At 38.6% G+C, this 23,002-nt stretch overlaps 1 protein-coding gene across 1 annotated transcript in view; it reads left to right on the top strand.

Moving 5' to 3' along the window:
- The window catches only part of LOC126108420 (uncharacterized), a 99,103-nt gene extending 76,859 nt beyond the window's left edge, over positions 1-22,244 (top strand). The window contains exons 7-8 of the mRNA XM_049913627.1: positions 19,891-20,169; positions 22,105-22,244. Of these exons, the coding sequence (XP_049769584.1) occupies positions 19,891-20,169; positions 22,105-22,244 (419 nt within the window). The remainder of the gene's footprint in view (positions 1-19,890; positions 20,170-22,104) is intronic.
- The last annotated feature ends 758 nt before the right edge of the window (positions 22,245-23,002 follow it).

Here is a 23,002-nt window from a genome sequence, read left to right on the forward strand (position 1 = left end):
ACTCCCATTTACGGAGCTTGTTAGCACTTGATGTTAGGTTGGCGCCATTACAATGCATTGTAGTAATCACTGCTGCTTGCTGGATCGCTGCTGTGTCTCGATGTTGATGCTGGCTCTAAATCTGGTTGTCTAGGGTTAAAAACATGAGGTCCCGTGTTTTTTATGTGCTTTTGATGATAAAGAATGAACGAAACCAACAAATATGTAAACTTCAAATATTTATTTCTCTGGTGGCCATCTTAATTCCACTGTCCACCAAAGACTATGACACAACACAACTTCCTTTACATGTTCTTTGCCTTGTTTATCCACCTCAAACAATAACACACTAACACACTGTACCAAAGTGACATTCCGACTGCCCCTCGACCCTTCTTGCTGCTCGTATTTATAACATTGTCAAAGAACTACTAAAAAGAGATATAGTTTACAAGTCACATGTACATCTGTTATCATAATTTGTGCAGAAAAGTTATTAATTTGCATCGAGTGACATAATTTAACATGTTATTAAAATGACTGACAGATTTGTTGACTTGACAGAATAATTCTTTGTTACAAAAAGTCCGTTTTCTAGAAGTTTGTCAATTGACTTCTCTAATTTGCATAAATAAGTAATTAACATGAATTATTAAGAAATACATTGGTTTTCGTCTAAAACAGGATTGATTTCGTGAATACTAAGTGAAACCGCTCCTAGTGAACAAATAGGTTTCACTGGGTGATTTTTATTTAAGGAGATCCAAAATACCTAAGTTGTACACTATTTTTCGTACTTCATATTAATTATTTAAGATGAACTGAGTGTTTTTACATGATGACATTTGCTGTATCAGTGACCAAGTGATATTAACTTTTGTGTGGGTTAGTTATTCCGTATAATTTAATGGGTTGACTGTTTATGGAGACATGTTACGCAATCATTGTTAACATACACAATAACTTTTCTATAATCATAAATACTCGTTAAACTGGTTGAATTTGGAGGGTATCGCATACTTCGGTACAGTAAAGCCTTTAATATGTTCCGTTACAATACCCCCCTCGGGTAATATCATTTACAGAATGTTAATGATATTAGCCGACTAGGACAAATGTGTCAAATTGTTAAAATTTGGAAAAGTACTACTTTAATAATTTTTTTGTTTTACTATGCTTAATGTGTCTGTATGCAATGACCGTTACACCGTTTCAAAATGATTTTTTTCTGCAAATATTTTAGTTGCGTTGTTTCAAATGCACTTTGTGTTATGTCATTCAGTATGACAGCATAATAAAAATAATTAGTAATATATGAAAGTAAAAAATATGTTAATCTTTGCTGCCAGTGAGCCACATGGAAAATGATTAAAAACAGACACAAATATATCACATGCGATTTTAAGATATATCAAAAATATATGTAAATTATTTCAAAGTCAGTTCTCATTGAGTCACAGATTGATCAAGATAATAGAAGGAACATAAATATATTACATAGATGGACAGGTCATATGTCCATAGGAAAATATTGCAACTGTCTGCTCTTTTTGAGCCACATAAAAGAAATGAAAACAAAGAACATAAATATAAGTATGGACATGATATATAAACACAAACACTAGAGAAGTCACATGTATGAATATAATATGCACTTGCAAAAAAAGGAAATATTTAAAAAACTTGTCTCCCATTGAGACGCATAGTCAAGACAGTACAAGAACATATTAATACTAAAATTGGACACTTAAATTGGTCACAACATAACACAAACATCAAACTTGGTGAACATCTGATTAACTGTAGAAAATTGTACACACATCTTATGCCTAAGAACACAATAGTCACAAAATGATGGGTCTTGCACAACAATTTTTTCATTGTCTTTTATTTGGTGCAAGTATGTCCCATATTCAACAATACAAAAGGAAAGTAATAAATGTTTGTCACCTTCTTGCCCATTGCAAGTAAAGAAGATGTCTCAAATTTTAATATTCAATAGAGACAATATAAATATAAAAACATTCTCTCAGAGATCTGGAACTTCTCCAGGGTCTGTAGGATGAGTGGTAGTTGCTATTAGACACACCCAGTAAAAAACTTTGCTGATAACATGTATTATGGAAAATGGGTAAGTAACTGTATTCAAACAGGGAAATGTGCTTAACCATGTTTATATGGTTTCAATTCAGTGATGTTTCTTAATCCAAATAACCTTCTTGATCTGGGAATGATAAGTCTATACGCATTAGGATGTGGGCTTTCTTTTATTTCCAATGGACAAATGTCAATGTTTACTTTAACATATGGACAACCTAGCTCAACATCTTTGTCTATTTCAGTATTTTCAAACAATAGATCATTTTCAATTTCTTTAGTTCCTAAGTCTAATGACTCTTTCCTACACTTAGACACACCCCTCCCTGTTTGCAAAGCATTGAGAATTAAACATAAACCTTTGTTTTCACCTGTTCCTTTTAACACTGTGTTGTCACTTAACAAACTACTGTTTTCACCCCCTTTTTTATAAAGCCCACTACGGATTCTTGTCCACCATGTAGGATACAAGGTTGCACTTACCTTTGCTAATTCTTTCCAAAAGGCATCTTTGTTTATACAGTTTCCATAGTTGTTCCACAAAACTTCTAAAAACTTTTCCCCTTTCTCTTGAAAACACACATTTACATTCCATCCCTTTATATTTTCTTTAATATTATTATTATTACCATTCTCATAGATTAGTGTTTCATAGTTCCCAATAGGCAATAGCTTGTCCTCAGATACACATTCCCTAGTCTGCATTTCACTTACATTAACCTCATTATTACCCATGTTTGTCACACCACTTACCTTTACCTCATCATCACTTTTCAATTCTACAAATACTTTTATTTCTTCCTCCACACTCTCATCAACAACATCACTTGATTTAGGATCATTATTTAAATGTCCCTCTATTACTTCTTCCTCCTCCTCCGCAACAACCCCATCTTCAGTTTGCCCCCTATGCCCCCTATGTATCTGAATCTCAGCAATTGAGTCTTTGGCTCCATTAAACACTTCGTCATCCCCCTTCTTATCAAATAAACCCCCCAAAATAGATTCTATTTGTGGTGTGTCTGACTTGATATTAACACCAGTATCTTTTTCAGCCCAACTATGGAACTCTGCAATACCTTCAACTTCTGCACTTTCACTAACTACCTGTGCTTGAACACTGATTTTATTAACTGTATCACTTTTACTCATAGTATCCCAAAACCTTTTATTAAATTCTAATTTATTCATTCTAACAACATCAGAATTTTCATGGTACTTACTCTTTACATTGTATCCTCTCCTTTTCCAGTTTCGGTTATGTGTTGTCCTATCATAATATTGTCTAGCCCCAAAACTACGGACATCTAGTGGGACTGTCCACCGTTTCCCGGCTGGTTCCCTCGGTCTGTCCGTTTGTAGTTGTCGTTTTGTTCACTAGTTTCAGCAAACCCCCTTCTATCTTGTTCTCTTCCCCAATACCTACTTCTATCATTCCTGTTATCTCTCCTCCATCCTCCCTCCTGTGTATTGTTTCTGAAATCATTTTCATATCTCCTATCTCCCCTATTTGGAGCATTATTTCCAGAATTTTCAAAGTCTCTCCTCCCATAATAATCTCTATTTACATTCCTGTTCCACCCCCCATACTGGTTGTTGCCAGAGCCAAAACTTTGGTTATTTTCTCTTTCCAAGGCCCTATCTAATGTATCTACAAATTTCAGGAACTCTTCCATTGAATCGTCTGGTCCATGGACCAATTCCCACTGCAGTCTCTCTGGTAACCTTATTTTTAAAACATCAATTTGTGTCATAATATCAAAAGAGTTATTCAAGTGAGCAAGCTTTTTCAATTGATCTCTGCAAAATTTTTGCTTTCCCCCTAGTTTCCCTCTATACACTGGTCCATTTAGAAATTCTGACTTTAATCTGGCTTGTATGGATTGTGACCAAAATTTGCAAATAAACTTAGCTTCAAACTCTTCAAAAGTATTCCAAGAATCATTATTCTCATTTGCCCAGGATAGGGCCTCCCCTTCTAGAAACCGTTTTACTAACTTAATTTTTATGTTATCTGACATTCCTACCACAAACATATCCTTACATTGGTGAATAAAGTCAATAGGGTGCAGATTTTCACCAGGAAAGCATTTCACTTGGATGTGCCCATACATTGTATTTTGATTGTAAATCGTTTGTTTGGTCATCAATGCGTCCTCCAATTGTGTACATTTAGTGTGTATATTTTCTACTTTTGTATCTACATTAGTGGTATACAGGTTGTATTCTTGTTTAAGGTTTTCTGAAGTTTTGTCTATTCTCTGATCTAATCTTTCAACTTCAGTATCTACTCTGTTGTAGATGACAGCAATGCTGTCTGTGTTAGCTTGTATGTTTTCATTTAAACTTTCAACTTTAACTTGAAATTCTTTTCTGAAGTGTATCAACTGTTCTCTAGTGTCCTTACTGAGGGTAGTTTTAATTTCCTCACACTTCTCATTGAGAACTTCTTTCAGTTTCACACTTATTTCTTCACTGGATTGTTTAAGTTGCGAGCTTATTTGAGTTGCAAACCCTGCTAGCCACTCTGTTAAGTTTAATTGTTCACCATCCCCTGGTTCAATTTTTATATTTCCTACGATCTCATCACTCTCAGGTAGAGACATGTTAACTATTAATTATTTTAAATGACAACAACAACAAAATACCTTGCTTTATGCTATGATGTCGTGATCGGTGTTCCTGTTGGTTTCTTCACTTCTATTCGGTTTTATTGAAGCTGAGGTCTTGATTGATGACTTCTGTTGACATAATCCAGACGTTAATCTTCCGAGCGGTGTGATGATGGTTTTAGGTAGTCGCACAAACACACTTTATTTATTTATTTATTTTTTGACATATTTGCACTGTTGCCACACTGCACAAATAAACTTTTTTTTTTTTTGGAATGTTAAGCACTTACGAAATTTATCGCTGCACTATTATCATCGATGCACTTAAAGATCCCGGACGAGCCCCCACTTTTGTAATGGTCGCCTGGTCGTAGATATTGCTAATTGCTATAATCGCACTATTTCACTCCCATTTACGGAGCTTGTTAGCACTTGATGTTAGGTTGGCGCCATTACAATGCATTGTAGTAATCACTGCTGCTTGCTGGATCGCTGCTGTGTCTCGATGTTGATGCTGGCTCTAAATCTGGTTGTCTAGGGTTAAAAACATGAGGTCCCGTGTTTTTTATGTGCTTTTGATGATAAAGAATGAACGAAACCAACAAATATGTAAACTTCAAATATTTATTTCTCTGGTGGCCATCTTAATTCCACTGTCCACCAAAGACTATGACACAACACAACTTCCTTTACATGTTCTTTGCCTTGTTTATCCACCTCAAACAATAACACACTAACACACTGTACCAAAGTGACATTCCGACTGCCCCTCGACCCTTCTTGCTGCTCGTATTTATAACATTGTCAAAGAACTACTAAAAAGAGATATAGTTTACAAGTCACATGTACATCTGTTATCATAATTTGTGCAGAAAAGTTATTAATTTGCATCGAGTGACATAATTTAACATGTTATTAAAATGACTGACAGATTTGTTGACTTGACAGAATATTTCTTTGTTACAAAAAGTCCGTTTTCTAGAAGTTTGTCAATTGACTTCTCTAATTTGCATAAATAAGTAATTAACATGAATTATTAAGAAATACATTGGTTTTCGTCTAAAACAGGATTGATTTCGTGAATACTAAGTGAAACCGCTCCTAGTGAACAAATAGGTTTCACTGGGTGATTTTTATTTAAGGAGATCCAAAATACCTAAGTTGTACACTATTTTTCGTACTTCATATTAATTATTTAAGATGAACTCAGTGTTTTTACATGATGACATTTGCTGTATCAGTGATCAAGTGATATTAACTTTTGTGTGGGTTAGTTATTCCGTATAATTTAATGGGTTGACTGTTTATGGAGACATGTTACGCAATCATTGTTAACATACACAATAACTTTTCTATAATCATAAATACTCGTTAAACTGGTTGAATTTGGAGGGTATCGCATACTTCGGTACAGTAAAGCCTTTAATATGTTCCGTTAAAATACCCCCCTCGGGTAATATCATTTACAGAATGTTAATGATATTAGCCGACTAGGACAAATGTGTCGAATTGTTAAAATTTGGAAAAGTACTACTTTAATAATTTTTTTGTTTTACTATGCTTAATGTGTCTGTATGCAATGACCGTTACACCGTTTCAAAATAATTTTTTTCTGCAAATATTTTAGTTGTGTTGTTTCAAATGCACTTTGTGTTATGTCATTCAGTATGACAGCATAATAAAAATAATTAGTAATATATGAAAGTAAAAAATATGTTAATCTTTGCTCCCAGTGAGCCACATGGAAAATGATTAAAAACAGATACAAATATATCACATGCGATTTTAAGATATATCAAAAATATATGTAAATTATTTCAAAATCAGTTCTCATTGAGTCACAGATTGATCAAGATAATAGAAGGAACATAAATATATTACATAGATGGACAGGTCATATGTCCATAGGAAAATATTGCAACAGTCTGCTCTTTTTGAGCCACATAAAAGAAATGAAAACAAAGAACATAAATATAAGTATGGACATGATATATAAACACAAACACTAGAGAAGTCACATGTATGAATATAATATGCACTTGCAAAAAAAGGAAATATTTAAAAAAACTTGTCTCCCATTGAGACGCATAGTCAAGACAGTACAAGAACATATTAATACTAAAATTGGACACTTAAATTGGTCACAACATAACACAAACATCAAACTTGGTGAACATCTGATTAACTGTAGAAAATTGTACACACATCTTATGCCTAAGAACACAATAGTCACAAAATGATGGGTCTTGCACCACAATTTTTTCATTGTCTTTTATTTGGTGCAAGTATGTCCCATATTCAACAATACAAAAGGAAAGTAATAAATGTTTGTCACCTTCTTGCCCATTGCAAGTAAAGAAGATGTCTCAAATTTTAATATTCAATAGAGACAATATAAATATAAAAACATTCTCTCAGAGATCTGGAACTTCTCCAGGGTCTGTAGGATGAGTGGTAGTTGCTATTAGACACACCCAGTAAAAAACTTTGCTGATAACATGTATTATGGAAAATGGGTAAGTAACTGTATTCAAACAGGGAAATGTGCTTAACCATGTTTATATGGTTTCAATTCAGTGATGTTTCTTAATCCAAATAACTTTCTTGATCTGGGAAAGATAAGTCTATACGCATTAGGATGTGGGCTTTCTTTTATTTCCAATGGACAAATGTCAATGTTTACTTTAACATATGGACAACCTAGCTCAACATCTTTGTCTATTTCAGTATTTTCAAACAATAGATCATTTTCAATTTCTTTAGTTCCTAAGTCTAATGTCTCTTTCCTACACTTAGACACACCCCTCCCTGTTTGCAAAGCATTGAGAATTAAACATAAACCTTTGTTTTCACCTGTTCCTTTTAACACTGTGTTGTCACTTAACAAACTACTGTTTTCACCCCCTTTTTTATAAAGCCCACTACGGATTCTTGTCCACCATGTAGGATACAAGGTTGCACTTACCTTTGCTAATTCTTTCCAAAAGGCATCTTTGTTTATACAGTTTCCATAGTTGTTCCACAAAACTTCTAAAAACTTTTCCCCTTTCTCTTGAAAACACACATTTACATTCCATCCCTTTATATTTTCTTTAATATTATTATTATTACCATTCTCATAGATTAGTGTTTCATAGTTCCCAATAGGCAATAGCTTGTCCTCAGATACACATTCCCTAGTCTGCATTTCACTTACATTAACCTCATTATTACCCATGTTTGTCACACCACTTACCTTTACCTCATCATCACTTTTCAATTCTACAAATACTTTTATTTCTTCCTCCACACTCTCATCAACAACATCACTTGATTTAGGATCATTATTTAAATGTCCCTCTATTACTTCTTCCTCCTCCTCCGCAACAACCCCATCTTCAGTTTGCCCCCTATGCCCCCTATGTATCTGAATCTCAGCAATTGAGTCTTTGGCTCCATTAAACACTTCGTCATCCCCCTTCTTATCAAATAAACCCCCCAAAATGGATTCTATTTGTGGTGTGTCTGACTTGATATTAACACCAGTATCTTTTTCAGCCCAACTATGGAACTCTGCAATACCTTCAACTTCTGAACTTTCACTAACTACCTGTGCTTGAACACTGTTTTTATTAACTGTATCACTTTTACTCATAGTATCCCAAAACCTTTTATTAAATTCTAATTTATTCATTCTAACAACATCAGAATTTTCATGGTACTTACTCTTTACATTGTATCCTCTCCTTTTCCAGTTTCGGTTATGTGTTGTCCTATCATAATATTGTCTAGCCCCAAAACTACGGACATCTAGTGGGACTGTCCACCGTTTCCCGGCTGGTTCCCTCGGTCTGTCCGTTTGTAGTTGTCGTTTTGTTCACTAGTTTCAGCAAACCCCCTTCTATCTTGTTCTCTTCCCCAATACCTACTTCTATCATTCCTGTTATCTCTCCTCCATCCTCCCTCCTGTGTATTGTTTCTGAAATCATTTTCATATCTCCTATCTCCCCTATTTGGAGCATTATTTCCAGAATTTTCAAAGTCTCTCCTCCCATAATAATCTCTATTTACATTCCTGTTCCACCCCCCATACTGGTTGTTGCCAGAGCCAAAACTTTGGTTATTTTCTCTTTCCAAGGCCCTATCTAATGTATCTACAAATTTCAGGAACTCTTCCATTGAATCGTCTGGTCCATGGACCAATTCCCACTGCAGTCTCTCTGGTAACCTTATTTTTAAAACATCAATTTGTGTCATAATATCAAAAGAGTTATTCAAGTGAGCAAGCTTTTTCAATTGATCTCTGCAAAATTTTTGCTTTCCCCCTAGTTTCCCTCTATACACTGGTCCATTTAGAAATTCTGACTTTAATCTGGCTTGTATGGATTGTGACCAAAATTTGCAAATAAACTTAGCTTCAAACTCTTCAAAAGTATTCCAAGAATCATTATTCTCATTTGCCCAGGATAGGGCCTCCCTTTCTAGAAACCGTTTTACTAACTTAATTTTTATGTTATCTGACATTCCTACCACAAACATATCCTTACATTGGTGAATAAAGTCAATAGGGTGCAGATTTTCACCAGGAAAGCATTTCACTTGGATGTGCCCATACATTGTATTTTGATTGTAAATCGTTTGTTTGGACATCAATGCGTCCTCCAATTGTGTACATTTAGTGTGTATATTTTCTACTTTTGTATCTACATTAGTGGTATACAGGTTGTATTCTTGTTTAAGGTTTTCTGAAGTTTTGTCTATTCTCTGATCTAATCTTTCAACTTCAGTATCTACTCTGTTGTAGATGACAGCAATGCTGTCTGTGTTAGCTTGTATGTTTTCATTTAAACTTTCAACTTTAACTTGAAATTCTTTTCTGAAGTGTATCAACTGTTCTCTAGTGTCCTTACTGAGGGTAGTTTTAATTTCCTCACACTTCTCATTGAGAACTTCTTTCAGTTTCACACTTATTTCTTCACTGGATTGTTTAAGTTGCGAGCTTATTTGAGTTGCAAACCCTGCTAGCCACTCTGTTAAGTTTAATTGTTCACCATCCCCTGGTTCAATTTTTATATTTCCTACGATCTCATCACTCTCAGGTAGAGACATGTTAACTATTAATTATTTTAAATGACAACAACAACAAAATACCTTGCTTTATGCTATGATGTCGTGATCGGTGTTCCTGTTGGTTTCTTCACTTCTATTCGGTTTTATTGAAGCTGAGGTCTTGATTGATGACTTCTGTTGACATAATCCAGACGTTAATCTTCCGAGCGGTGTGATGATGGTTTTAGGTAGTCACACAAACACACTTTATTTATTTATTTATTTTTTGACATATTTGCACTGTTGCCACACTGCACAAATAAACTTTTTTTTTTTTTGGAATGCTAAGCACTTACGAAATTTATCGCTGCACTATTATCATCGATGCACTTAAAGATCCCGGACGAGCCCCCACTTTTGTAATGGTCGCCTGGTCGTAGATATTGCTAATTGCTATAATCGCACTATTTCACTCCCATTTACGGAGCTTGTTAGCACTTGATGTTAGGTTGGCGCCATTACAATGCATTGTAGTAATCACTGCTGCTTGCTGGATCGCTGCTGTGTCTCGATGTTGATGCTGGCTCTAAATCTGGTTGTCTAGGGTTAAAAACATGAGGTCCCGTGTTTTTTATGTGCTTTTGATGATAAAGAATGAACGAAACCAACAAATATGTAAACTTCAAATATTTATTTCTCTGGTGGCCATCTTAATTCCACTGTCCACCAAAGACTATGACACAACACAACTTCCTTTACATGTTCTTTGCCTTGTTTATCCACCTCAAACAATAACACACTAACACACTGTACCAAAGTGACATTCCGACTGCCCCTCGACCCTTCTTGCTGCTCGTATTTATAACATTGTCAAAGAACTACTAAAAAGAGATATAGTTTACAAGTCACATGTACATCTGTTATCATAATTTGTGCAGAAAAGTTATTAATTTGCATCGAGTGACATAATTTAACATGTTATTAAAATGACAGACAGATTTGTTGACTTGACAGAATATTTCTTTGTTACAAAAAGTCCGTTTTCTAGAAGTTTGTCAATTGACTTCTCTAATTTGCATAAATAAGTAATTAACATGAATTATTAAGAAATACATTGGTTTTCGTCTAAAACAGGATTGATTTCGTGAATACTAAGTGAAACCGCTCCTAGTGAACAAATAGGTTTCACTGGGTGATTTTTATTTAAGGAGATCCAAAATACCTAAGTTGTACACTATTTTTCGTACTTCATATTAATTATTTAAGATGAACTCAGTGTTTTTACATGATGACATTTGCTGTATCAGTGATCAAGTGATATTAACTTTTGTGTGGGTTAGTTATTCCGTATAATTTAATGGGTTGACTGTTTATGGAGACATGTTACGCAATCATTGTTAACATACACAATAACTTTTCTATAATCATAAATACTCGTTAAACTGGTTGAATTTGGAGGGTATCGCATACTTCGGTACAGTAAAGCCTTTAATATGTTCCGTTACAAGGTGTTTTCTTTGTTATGTAGGTTCCCATCTGATTTTCTTTGGATTGTCTTCTTCTAGTTTATCTGTCCGTTTTGTTTTGTATTTTGACTCAGTATCGCTTCAGTTCTATTGTAAAATGAGTTTAGATGAAGTAAACACATGAGGGTATACAATGCTAGCTATGAGATTGGAATTTTTCTTAGTTTGCTATTTAGAATGTAGTCTGATCTCGTTATCAAATGGTTCAAATGGCTCTGAGCACTATGGGACTTAACATCTGAGGTCATCAGTCCCCTAGACTTAGAGCTACTTAAACCTAATTAACCTAAGGACATCACACACATCCATGCCCGAGGCAGGATTCGAACCTGCGACCGTAGCCGCAGCGCAGACCCAGACTGAAGCGCGTAGAACCGCTCGGCCACAATGGTCGACGATCTCGTAATCCTTGCGCTTTCATATTCCATATAAAAACTATCTAAAACCAAATAAAATTAAAAAGCTAACAAAATATAAAAAACTACATAAAAACTGTTTAAACATATCATTAGAGCTTGGTGGTCGTTTGTCGGCTATGTTATCGTGTATTTTCTCCTTTTATTTATTATTTTGCTATCATAATTAATTTTTTCCCATTTGCAGATTATAACACATGATGATTTGACTATGGTCTACTGAAATTTCATGATGGTACACATGGTGGTCAAGTGGTTAGCGTTTCAGCTTCGTAAGACGAAAGGCAACGGATCGACTTCCACTCAAAACTTCGTTTTTGCAGCACAAGTGTAAATTCTGTGTTAGTCAAAAAGTTTGCAACTACACTATTCGTTCTTGCTACATTAGCAACGTCTCACCACTATGTACGTTAACTGCAAATGGGACCTGCCTCTCGAAGCGCAGAAGTGCAAAGTAGTTCTGGGTGCTTTGCCACACTGCATATCTAAGAGATTTAGCAAATCACGGCAAGAGTAAGTTTTCAGGAAAACTCTAAGAGTTTCTTCATTTACTTGTCGATAGTTATAAATATCTTTCTTGTAATAATTAAATTTAATTAAACATAGTAGGTAGTCAAATAACATGGAATTCACTAAAACATCATGCAAATACAGATGTTTTTTTAATTATATTACTTCTCAAGTAATAAGTATGAGTTAAGTGATAAGACCAGTGATGAAAAAAATTTAGATTAAAAGTTATGGTCGGGTAGCAGTCGAATCGTCGCCTCGTTCACGTTCATCCTCCGAAACTCGAACGCTCACCACTCGACCACCGTAAACTCCAACACGCAGCACCTACACTCAGATACATCAGTTACATAATAGACACGTAATACTTCTTTTGTGATTTTCTCCGAATTTTCAGAGTAGTCCACCTTCCTACTTGGATTTTATGTTGTTTCAATGGCTTTCTACAGAGAGTAAAATACTGATTATATCTGTAATGGAATCCTTGTGACACTACTCGTGACTCACTAAGTAATTACATTCCAGCTGTGAAGGTTGACAGGTTCATGTAACTAATTATATGTTGTTGTCGTTATGGTCTTCCGTGCAGAGACTGGTTTGATGCGGCTCTCCATGCTGCCCTATCCTGTGCAAGCTTCTTCATCTCCCAGTACCTACTGCAACCTACATCCTTCTGAATCTGCTTAGTGTATTCATTCTTGGTCTCCCTCTACGATTTTTCCCCTTCAAGCTGCCCTCCAATACTAAATTGGTGATCACTTGATGCCTCAGAACATGTCCTGCCAACTGATTCTTCTAGTCAAGTTTCTCTTCTATCCTATTCAGTACCGGCGCATTAGTTAAGTGATCTACCCACCTAATCTTCAGCATTCTTCTGTAGCTCCACATTTCGAAAGCTTCTATTCTCTTCTTGTCTAAACTATTTATCGAACATGTTTCACTTGCATACATGGGTACACTCCATACAAATACTTTTAGAAACGACTTCCTGACACTTAAATCTATACCCCATGTTAACAAATTTCCCTTCTTGAGAAACGCTTTCGTTGCCATCGCCAGTCTACATTATATATTGTCTCCGCTTCGACCATCATCAGTTATTTTGCTCCCCAAGTATCAAAACTCATTTAGTACTTCAAGTGTCTCATTTCCTCATCTAATTCCTGCTTTCAAGACACTGTCCATTCTGTTCAACTGCTCTTCCAGGTGCTTTGCTGTCTCTTCTAGAATTACAATATCATAGGCAAACCTCAAAGTTTTTATTTCTTCTCCATGGATTTGAATTCCTACTTCTAACTTTTCCTTTGTTTCCTTTACTGCTTGCTCAATATACTGATTGAATAACATTGAGGATAGACTACAACCCCGTCTCACTTCCTTCCCAACCACTGCTTCCCTTTCATGCCACTCGCCTCTTATAACTGCCATTTGGTTTCTGTACAAATTGTAAATAGCCTTTCGCTCCCTGCATTTTACCCCTGCCACCTTATGAATTTGAAAGAGAGTATTCCAGTTAACATTGTCAAAATCTTTCTCTAAGTCTACAAATGCTAGAAACGTAAATTTGCCTTTCCTTAATTTATCTTCTAAGATAAGTTGTAGGGTCAGTATTGCCTCATGTCTTCCAACGTTTCTACGGAATCCCAACTGATCTTCCCAGAGGTCGGTGTCACCAAGGTTTCCATCTGGGCTCTTGATATTCATACAAGTGGTTCTCTTTTCTCCAAAGGTCTCTTTAATTTTCCTGTAGGCAGTATCTATCTTCCCCTGGTGATATATGCCTCTAGCCGTCCCTGCTTAGCCATTTTGCACTTCCTGTCGATCTTATGTTTGAGACGTTTCCATGCCTCTTTGCCTGCTTTATTTACTGCATTTTTATATTTTCTCCTTTCATCAATTAAACTCAATATATCTTCTGTTACCCAATGATTTCTACTAGCCCTCGTCTTTTTATTTACTTGATCCTATGTTGCCTTCACTATTTCATCTCTCAAAGCTACCCTTTCTTCTTCTACTGTATTTCTTTCCCTCATTCTTGTCAATCGTTCCTCAATGCTCCACTGAAACTGTCTACACCCTCTAGTTCTGTCACTTTATCCAGGTCCCATCTCCTTCAGTTTTAATCTACAGTTCATAACCAATAGATTGTGGTCAGTGTCCACATCTGGCTCTGGAAATGTCTTACTATTTAAAACCAGGCTCCGAAATCTCTGTCTTGCCGTTATATAATCTATCTGAAACCTTCCAGTATCTCAAGGCCTCTTCCATGTATACAACCTTCTTTCAAGTTTCTTTAACCAAGTGTTAGCTATGATTAACTTACGCTCTGTGCAAATTTCTACCAGGCGGCTTCCTCTTTCATTTCTTACCCCCATTCGATATTCACCTACTACGTCTCCTTCTCTTCCTTTTCTCACTACCGAATTCCAGTCACCCATGACTATTAAATTTTCGTCTCCCATCACTATCTGAATAGTTTCTTTTATCTTATCATATAATTTATCAATCTCTTCGTCATCTGCGGAGCTAGTTGGCATATAAAATTGTCCTGCTGTGGTAGGCGTCGGCTTCGTGTCTATCTTGGTCACAATAATGTGTTCAGTATGCTGTTTGTACTAGCTCACCCACACTCCTATTATTTTATATTCATCATTAACCCTACTCCTACATTCCCCCTTCCGAAATGCGTTCACAAAAGAAGACGAAGTAAATATTCCATAATTCGAATCGAGAACAGCTGCCAACATGGGTAACGTAGAAGTAAATATCCTCGAAGTAGTGAAGCAACTTAAGTCTGTTAATAAAAGCAAGTCTTCTGGTCCAGATTGTATACCATTAGATTCCTTTCGGAATAGCTGATGCATTAGCTCCATACTTAACGATCATATACAATCGTTCGCTTGATGAAAGTTCCGTACCCAAAGATTGGAAAGTTGGACAGGTCACACCAATATTCAAGAAAGGTAGTAGGAGTAATCCACTAAATTACAGCCCCATGTCGTTAACGTCGACATGCAGCAGGATCTTGGAATATATATTGTGTTCGAATATTATGAATTACCTCGAAGAAAACGGTCTATTGACACACATTCAAAATGGGTCAGAAAAAACGGTACTGTGAAACACAACTATCTCTTTATTCAAATAAAGTGTTGAGTGCTATTGACAAGGGATTTCAGATCGATTCCGTATTTCTGGATTTCCGGAAGGCTTTTGACATGGTACCACACAAGCTGCACATAGTGAAATTGCGTGCTTATGGCATATCGTCTCAGTTATGTCACTGGATTTGTGATTTCCTGTCAGAGTAGACACAGTTCCTAGTAACTGACGGAAAGTAATCGAGAAAAGCGTAAGTGATTTCAGGCGTTCCCCTAGTATTATTGGCTCTTTGCTGTTCCTTATCTATATAAACGATTTGGGAGACAATCTGAGAGCAGCCGTCTTCGGTTGTTTGCAGATGACGCTGTCGTTTATCGACTAATAAAGTCATCAGAAGATCAAAACAAACTGCAAAACGATTTAGAAAAGATATCTGAATGGTGCGAAAAGTGGCAGTTGACCCTAAATAACGAAAAGTGTGAGGTCATCCACATGAGTGCTAAAAGGAACTCGTTGAACTTCGGTTACACGATAAATAAGTCTAATCTGAAAGCCATAAATTCAACTAAATACCTAGGTATTACAATTACGAACAACTTAAATTGGAAGGAACACATAGAACATGTTATGGGGACGGCTAACCAAAGACTGCGTTTTATTGGCAGGACACTTAGAAAAGGTAACAGGCCTACACTATGCTTGTCCGTCCTCTTTTAGGATACTGCTGCGCGGTGTGCGATCCTTACCAGATAGAACTGACGGAGTACATCGAAAAAGTTCAAAGAAAGGTAGCACGTTTTGTATTATCGCGAAATATGGGAGAGAGTGTCACAGAAATGATACAGGATTTGGGGAGGGCATCATTAAAATATAGGCGTTTCTCACGAAATTTCAATCACCAACTTTCTCCTGGGTATGCGAAAATATTTTGTTGACACCGACCTACATAGTGAGGAACGACCACCACGAAAAAGAAGGGAAATCAGAGCTCGTACGGAAAGATATAGTTGTTCATTCTTTCGGCGCGCTATAGGAGATTAAAATAATAGAGAATTGTGAAGGTGGTTCCATGAACCCTCTACCAGGCACTTAAATGTGATTTGTGGAAGATCCATGTAGATGTAGATATAGATAATCACCTATTTGTAGTAGCTTACCCGCACTCCTACTTTTTATTCATTATTAAACCTACTCCGGCATTACCCCTACTTGATATTGTATTTATAAAACGGTATTCACCTGACCAGAAGTCTTGTTCCTCCTGCCAGCGAACTTCACTAGTTCCCACTATATCTAACTTTAACCTATGTTTCCCTTTTCAAATTTTCTAACCTACCTGGACGATTAAGGGATCTGACAGTCCACGCTCCGATCCATGGAGTTCCAGTTTTCTTTCTCCTGATAACAACGTCCTCCTGAGTAGTCACCGCCCAGAGATCCGAATGGGGGACTATTTTACCTCTGGAATATTTTACCCAAGAGGACGCCATCATCATTTAACCATACAGGAAAGCAGCATGCCCTTGGCAAAAATTACGGCTGTAGCTTCCCCTTGCATTCAGCCGTTATATAAAGTACTGTAATTGCAGCAGGCTAATTATGAAAGAAACATGATGGGAATGAAAAAAGGAGGGGGAGGTGGGTGATGATATGGAAAGGTCTTAAGGAAACAGAAGGAAAAATACACAAAACTAATAGGCAAAACTGTGCGAGAAAAACATGACACATGAGGCGGTGTGGATTGACGATGGGGTGGAAGGGATGGGAGGGGAAGAAGTGCGATAGTGTGGTCAACTGAGGAGGGAGTGGTTTTTGAGATCTCATAAGCCACACAGGGGCAGGGGCAGGGAGGGGGAGGAGGGGGAGAAGTGATAAACAGGAACAAGTGAAGAAAATTGAGGTATAACAGCCAGATTATTATTACTGACAAGGTGTTGCTATCACAGTAATTAGTTACTACCTGATTATATCAACTTTCAGCGAATGATTAAAGCTAATATTGTAGCTGCAAAATACTGAGTATTGCCTACTGATTACAACAGTATTCAAATTATTATAGCATTAATTGCGACCTGCTGAACGTTAATGGTGAACCCATGAAAATTGATAGGTGCTTGTAAATAATTATCTGTATCTTAGAAATATACTCCATTAAATACACAATGTGATCAAAACTATCCAAACAACTGGCTGAAAATAACATACAAGATCGTGGTGCCCTCCATCGGTAGTGCTGGGATTCAATATGGTGTTGGCCCACCCTAGGGCTTGATGACAGCTTCCACTCTCGCAGACATACATTTAGTCAGGAGCTGCAAGGTTTCTTAGGGAATGGCAGCCCGTTCTCCACGGAGTGCAGCACTGAGGAAAGGTATCGATGTTGGTCGGTGAGGCTTGGCACGAATTCGGCGTTCCAGAACATCCCAAAGATGTTCTATAGGATTCAGGTCACGACCCTGTGTATGCCAGTCCATTACAGGGATGTTATTGTCGTGTAACCACTCCGCCACAGGCCGAGCATTATGAATAGGTGCTCGATCGTGGTGAAAGATGCAGTCGTCATTCCCGAATTGCTGTTCAACAGTGGGAAGCAAGAACATGCTTAAAATATCAATGAAGGCCTGAGCTGTGATAGTGCCTCGCAAAACAACAATGGGTGCAAGCCCCCTCCATGAAAAACACGACCACACCGTAACACCACTGCCTTCGAATTTTGCTGTTGGCACTACACACGCTGGCAGCTAACGTTCACTGAACATTCGCGATACCCACACCCTGCCATCGGATCGCCACATTGTGTCCCGTGATTCGTCAGTCCACACAACGTTTTTGCACTGTTTAGTCGTCGAATGTTTACGCTCCTTACACCAAGCGAGGCGTCGTTTGGCATTTACCAGCGTGATGTGTGGCTTATGAGATGCCACTCGACCATGAAATCCAAGTTTTCTCACCTCCCGCCTACCCGTCATAGTAGTTGCAGTGGATCCTGATGCAGTTTGGAATTCCTGTGTGATGGGTTGGATAGATGTTTGCCTATTACGCATGACGACTCTCTTCAAATGTCGGCGGTTGTCAGTCAACAGTCATGTCGGCCCGTACGGTTTTGTGCTGTACGTCTTCTTTCACGTTTCCACTTCACTATCACATCGGAAACAGTGGACTTAGGGATGTTTAGGAGTGTGGAAATCTCGCGTAATGACGTGTGACACAAGTGACACTCAATCACCTGACCATGTTGGAGGTCTGTGAGTTCCGCAGAGCGCCCCATTCTGCTCTCTCAAGATATCTCAGGACTACTGAGGTTGCTGATTTGGAGCACCTGGCAGTGAGTGGCAGCACAATGCACCTAATATGAAAGACTTATGTTTTGGGTGCGTCCGGATATTTTTGATCACATATTGTTTCACAGGCAGACTATGAAGCACTGTTATCATAGAGACCAACTGAGAGCCATCTTGGTGGGGGGGGGGGGAAGTGGGGGGAATTGCGAGGGGAAAAGTAGGCAAATGTCTTAAATGAACGGAAAGGATTGTAGGGTGGAGGGGAAGAAGAAACGCTACAGCTCAACTACATGAGCAAACCTGCATGAGCAGACTATACCATGTGGTGCTGGGAGGTAGAGAGGAAAGTGGAGGTATTTTGGTATGGGTGGGTGAAATTATGTTAATAACTGGGAAATACACTGCCAGAAAAAAAAGATGATGGCCTGGGGGATAGTAGGTATATAGATAATGATTTCAACGCCATCTGCCAACAGATAGCGTAGTAGCGTGGCAGAAAATATGACATCAAAATATGGTAGGGCGCTACTCGTTGCTCCATGTCATTGTCAGGTAAGTCAGTAACAACTTGATCGTCCTAAGTCCTTCCGTTTGTAAACTTGTTGTATGTGGTCGTGTTTTGTTGACTGCGATGCTTGAAGTTAAACTGCTCTTCTTGCTAATGGATTTCATGGCGACTGCTCACTTGATTGAGGGGCGGTGGCACACGTTTCCTCTCACGCCTTTTTGTTTACATTACGTGACCAACCTGTGACACACTCTGACAAAAAACAGCATATTTCTCTTAATCAAGTGGGACTGTTTTATTAATTGGACCATCGAAATGATCTCATTCTCACTCTCATAGTTTTTCCTATCTGCGGACGCTCGAGCGCGCAAGCACACGCTACTGGTCGCTCCTCTGAAGTGTAAATGTGTCGCCTTGGATTCACGGCTCAAAGACTACAGTACCGAAACAAAACACTACAGTACTGGCCACAGTGTTTTTTGTCAGCTTCAAAGCAGGGCTATCAGTAATAGCTATTTATTTTCTCAGTAGTACTAAGTCAAGAGCGACACAGGGATTTCTCGGACACTATGCAGATTGAAACAGACTTGTGTAGTGCTCAGTCAATGAAACTGTGATATCTGGCTTTCTGAGTACTCCACTTTGTGTTGACATTCCGCTTTACATGATTCTGGGTAATTTGCACTGGATGTTTGTTGGTTGTGAGCAGTTCTAACCACGGATCCTCGACGATTTATGTAAACAACGCCCAATCTAATCATCCAAAGGAGATTTTGAGTTCAAGTAGCTATAGTGTGTGAGCACCACCTACTTACTGTCATTGTTTTCCAGACGAGGAATGGCAGCTGGAGGACAAAAGCAACACCACGCTCTCCGTCGACACTGACTGTGTGCAGCTGTTGGTGAACGCCCTGGACCACCCCACGTGTCCACTGGAAGACCTGCCACCAGAAACCGTGCAGCAGCGCCTACAGTGCCGCGTGCAGCTGTGGGGCGACCTGGTGCAGAGGTCGACACACATACCCGTCACCAGCTACCTGGCCTACACGCAGAGAGCGAATATTAACCTCTGCCTCTTGGCCTGGATGGCTGTCAGCTCGTTCGGCATTTGTGAGGACGTCCCCTTTAGTACGATACAGTCCGTGCGTGATGCTGCCTGCTACTTCGACAGTCCTGACGACCAGTCGTGTCTGGAATCGAACGCTACAGTTGCCATCTGCTCTGTCTCCAGAGCTATCCTGTTGCTGAAGTGTCGCGATTTTTCCTCCCGTAAGCCCCAAAAGATACTCGGCGTAACACTTTATGCAAATGGATCGTACTCACCGGTGTCGAATGTAATACAGGGAAAAGGTTCCTACAGGCGGTATGGAATGCTGACACAAAGAGCACTGAACGACAAAGACAGTTTAAACGAAGCCACATTGAAATATAGATATTTCAAAATCGACAACTTAAAACCTTTAGAAATTTCATCTATAGCAGTAAACATTCTTTTCCGCTCTTTGACTGCTGGAGTATACATGTCCCTTCCCCAGTTACGTAATTTGCCTGGAAAGATATTCTTGTCCTTTCAAGTCACAGGTATAGCCCAGATCCTGTGTTCGGAGATCATGTACCGTATGGCAGGTGTACCCGACTTGTCTACGGCAGTGCAGATCGATAGCGCCCTCACGCTCCTCGGCTGTATCTGGCTGAACTCGTTCTGCTACCAGATGTACGCCTGTGTTCGTCATCTCAGGCTTCCTAACGACCTCCAACCTGCCGAAGCAAGAAAGCTATTCCGTCGCCAGGCGCTGTATGCACTAATACCCTGGGGTATAGTATGCGTGACAACCACTGCTTTGGAGAAGACGAGCAAATATTATCTCTTACACAGTCGGATAATATTCCTCGTTGCGATTTTACTGTCAGTAGGTTTCAATCTGGTTTGTCTCGGGTTGGTGGGGTACATGATCCTACGTACTAGGAAATCTATGACTCATCTCAGAATTTACAGCAGTGACAAATTTTTCACAAAACAACAAATTCTTTTTACGTCAGTTAAGACTGTCTTCTTAGGCGGACTAGGTGTGATTATTAGAATTGGGTTTCACCAGGCACAAGGAGTGGCACAGTTTGTTTACTACATACATTTAGCTACGATGCTGCAGGGACCACTGTTGTTCGTTTTTTTCATTTGTAATGGAACAACACTACCTACACTCAAGTACAGGATACTGGCGTGTCTCAACCCAAACCTCATCATTCCGGATCAAGAGCTGTGTTCGGCAGCTGAGAGAAATCTAGCAAGGAGAAACAATGAACACGCTGTGGTTGCGGAATCCTCGTTGTAATATCTGTAAATATTCTTCTCAAAGGATTAGGTTCACTGTAGCCCGTTATAAACCGTGTCATCAGTTACAGAGACAGAAACTAGCACATGAGACAAAGTTAACTACGACCGATTTCACAAAACCAGTGCCCCAGTTTTATAATTTATTCTTTCTTTATAGTCACATACTTATTTGTACATGGCAGCGTAAAAGACTGCAATAAATAGTTATATGTATGCAACGTAATGTGAAGTGAATGGAAACATGCTAAAGGACAGTATTATCAAGAACTGGACTCAGATGCGTTTGTGAGATGAGATGTTGACGTGATGAGCTACAGATATGTAAAAGTACTACAGAGGACGTTAAAAAGTAATGTGTATCCAGTGTGGTACTCTTAATCTGGGAAGAACATTATTTATAACAGGATTTATAGAGAGTATTCTGGCAGGAAAGACATGTGCCAGAAGTTAAATTAAAAGGACACACGTTTTTCCAGAAGTATAACAGCATAGTATGTACTGTTAATTGTGATATGTTATCAATAGAAGATCAGCCATTTGTTCAAATAAAAAATTAGTGAGCGACCAATGGAAATGATACTGCTGTGTGAATTTAATATGTAGCCCAATTAAACACCTTGCCATAAGTGGCACTACATAGATGTGATTTTCAGAAACTGTCAAAGTACGGCGATAACCACTCACTTACCGGCTATCTGTAATCTTAACAGCGAACGGCGGGAAGGAAGAGTTGCCACTTAGGATACAGCAGAACTCGAGATCGCAGCATGACTGGCGACCTCGGCACGTCACTAGGTGGGTGCCACGTGTGGCTTATTCGCACACGCCTCTGGTCGCAGAGAGATGCTGACAGCACAGGTGAACCACACTGCCGAGGCGGCCCTCCCCCTCATCTTCAATAATTTGCCAGCAAACATAAAAAATTTAGTTACAAATAAAGATCAGTTTAAAAGGAGCCTGAAAGACTTGCTATTGGTCAACTCCTCAAAAATGGTTCAAATGGCTCTGAGCACTATGGGACTTAACATCTATGGTCATCAGTCCCGTAGAACTTAGAACTACTTAAACCTAACCAACCTAAGGACATCACACACATCCATGCCCGTAGCAGTCGCGCGGCTCCGGACTGAGCGCCTACAACCGCTAGACCACAGGAAATTGTCAAATAAAGAGAATATACAGGGTGACAATTATTGAACTGTATGAGATAAAATTCTCATAACTTTCAGAACTGTTTGTGTTAGGATGTTCAAACTGCAGGGTTGGCCACTGGACATGGTGGCGACTAGTATGCGCTGTATGGTTCGGTTTAGTGACGAACCCCTCTTTCATTTGGATGGGTTCATCAATAAGCAAAATTGGCGCGTTTGGGGGACTGAGAATCCGCATTTCGCGATCGAGACGTCGCTTCACCCTCAATGGGTAACTGTGTGGTGTGACATGTCCAGTCACGGAGTATTCGGTGCGATATTCCTTGACAGCACTGTGACTGCTGAACGGTGCGTGAATGTTTTGGGAGATGATTTCATCCCCATTGTCCAAAATGACCCTCATTTTGACAAGACAGAGCTCGAAGCAGGAGCGTGTCTGATGTTCTGGAGGAGTACT

The sequence above is a fragment of the Schistocerca cancellata genome, chromosome 11 (assembly GCF_023864275.1).
Source record: "Schistocerca cancellata isolate TAMUIC-IGC-003103 chromosome 11, iqSchCanc2.1, whole genome shotgun sequence".
Classification (NCBI taxonomy): domain Eukaryota; kingdom Metazoa; phylum Arthropoda; class Insecta; order Orthoptera; family Acrididae; genus Schistocerca; species Schistocerca cancellata.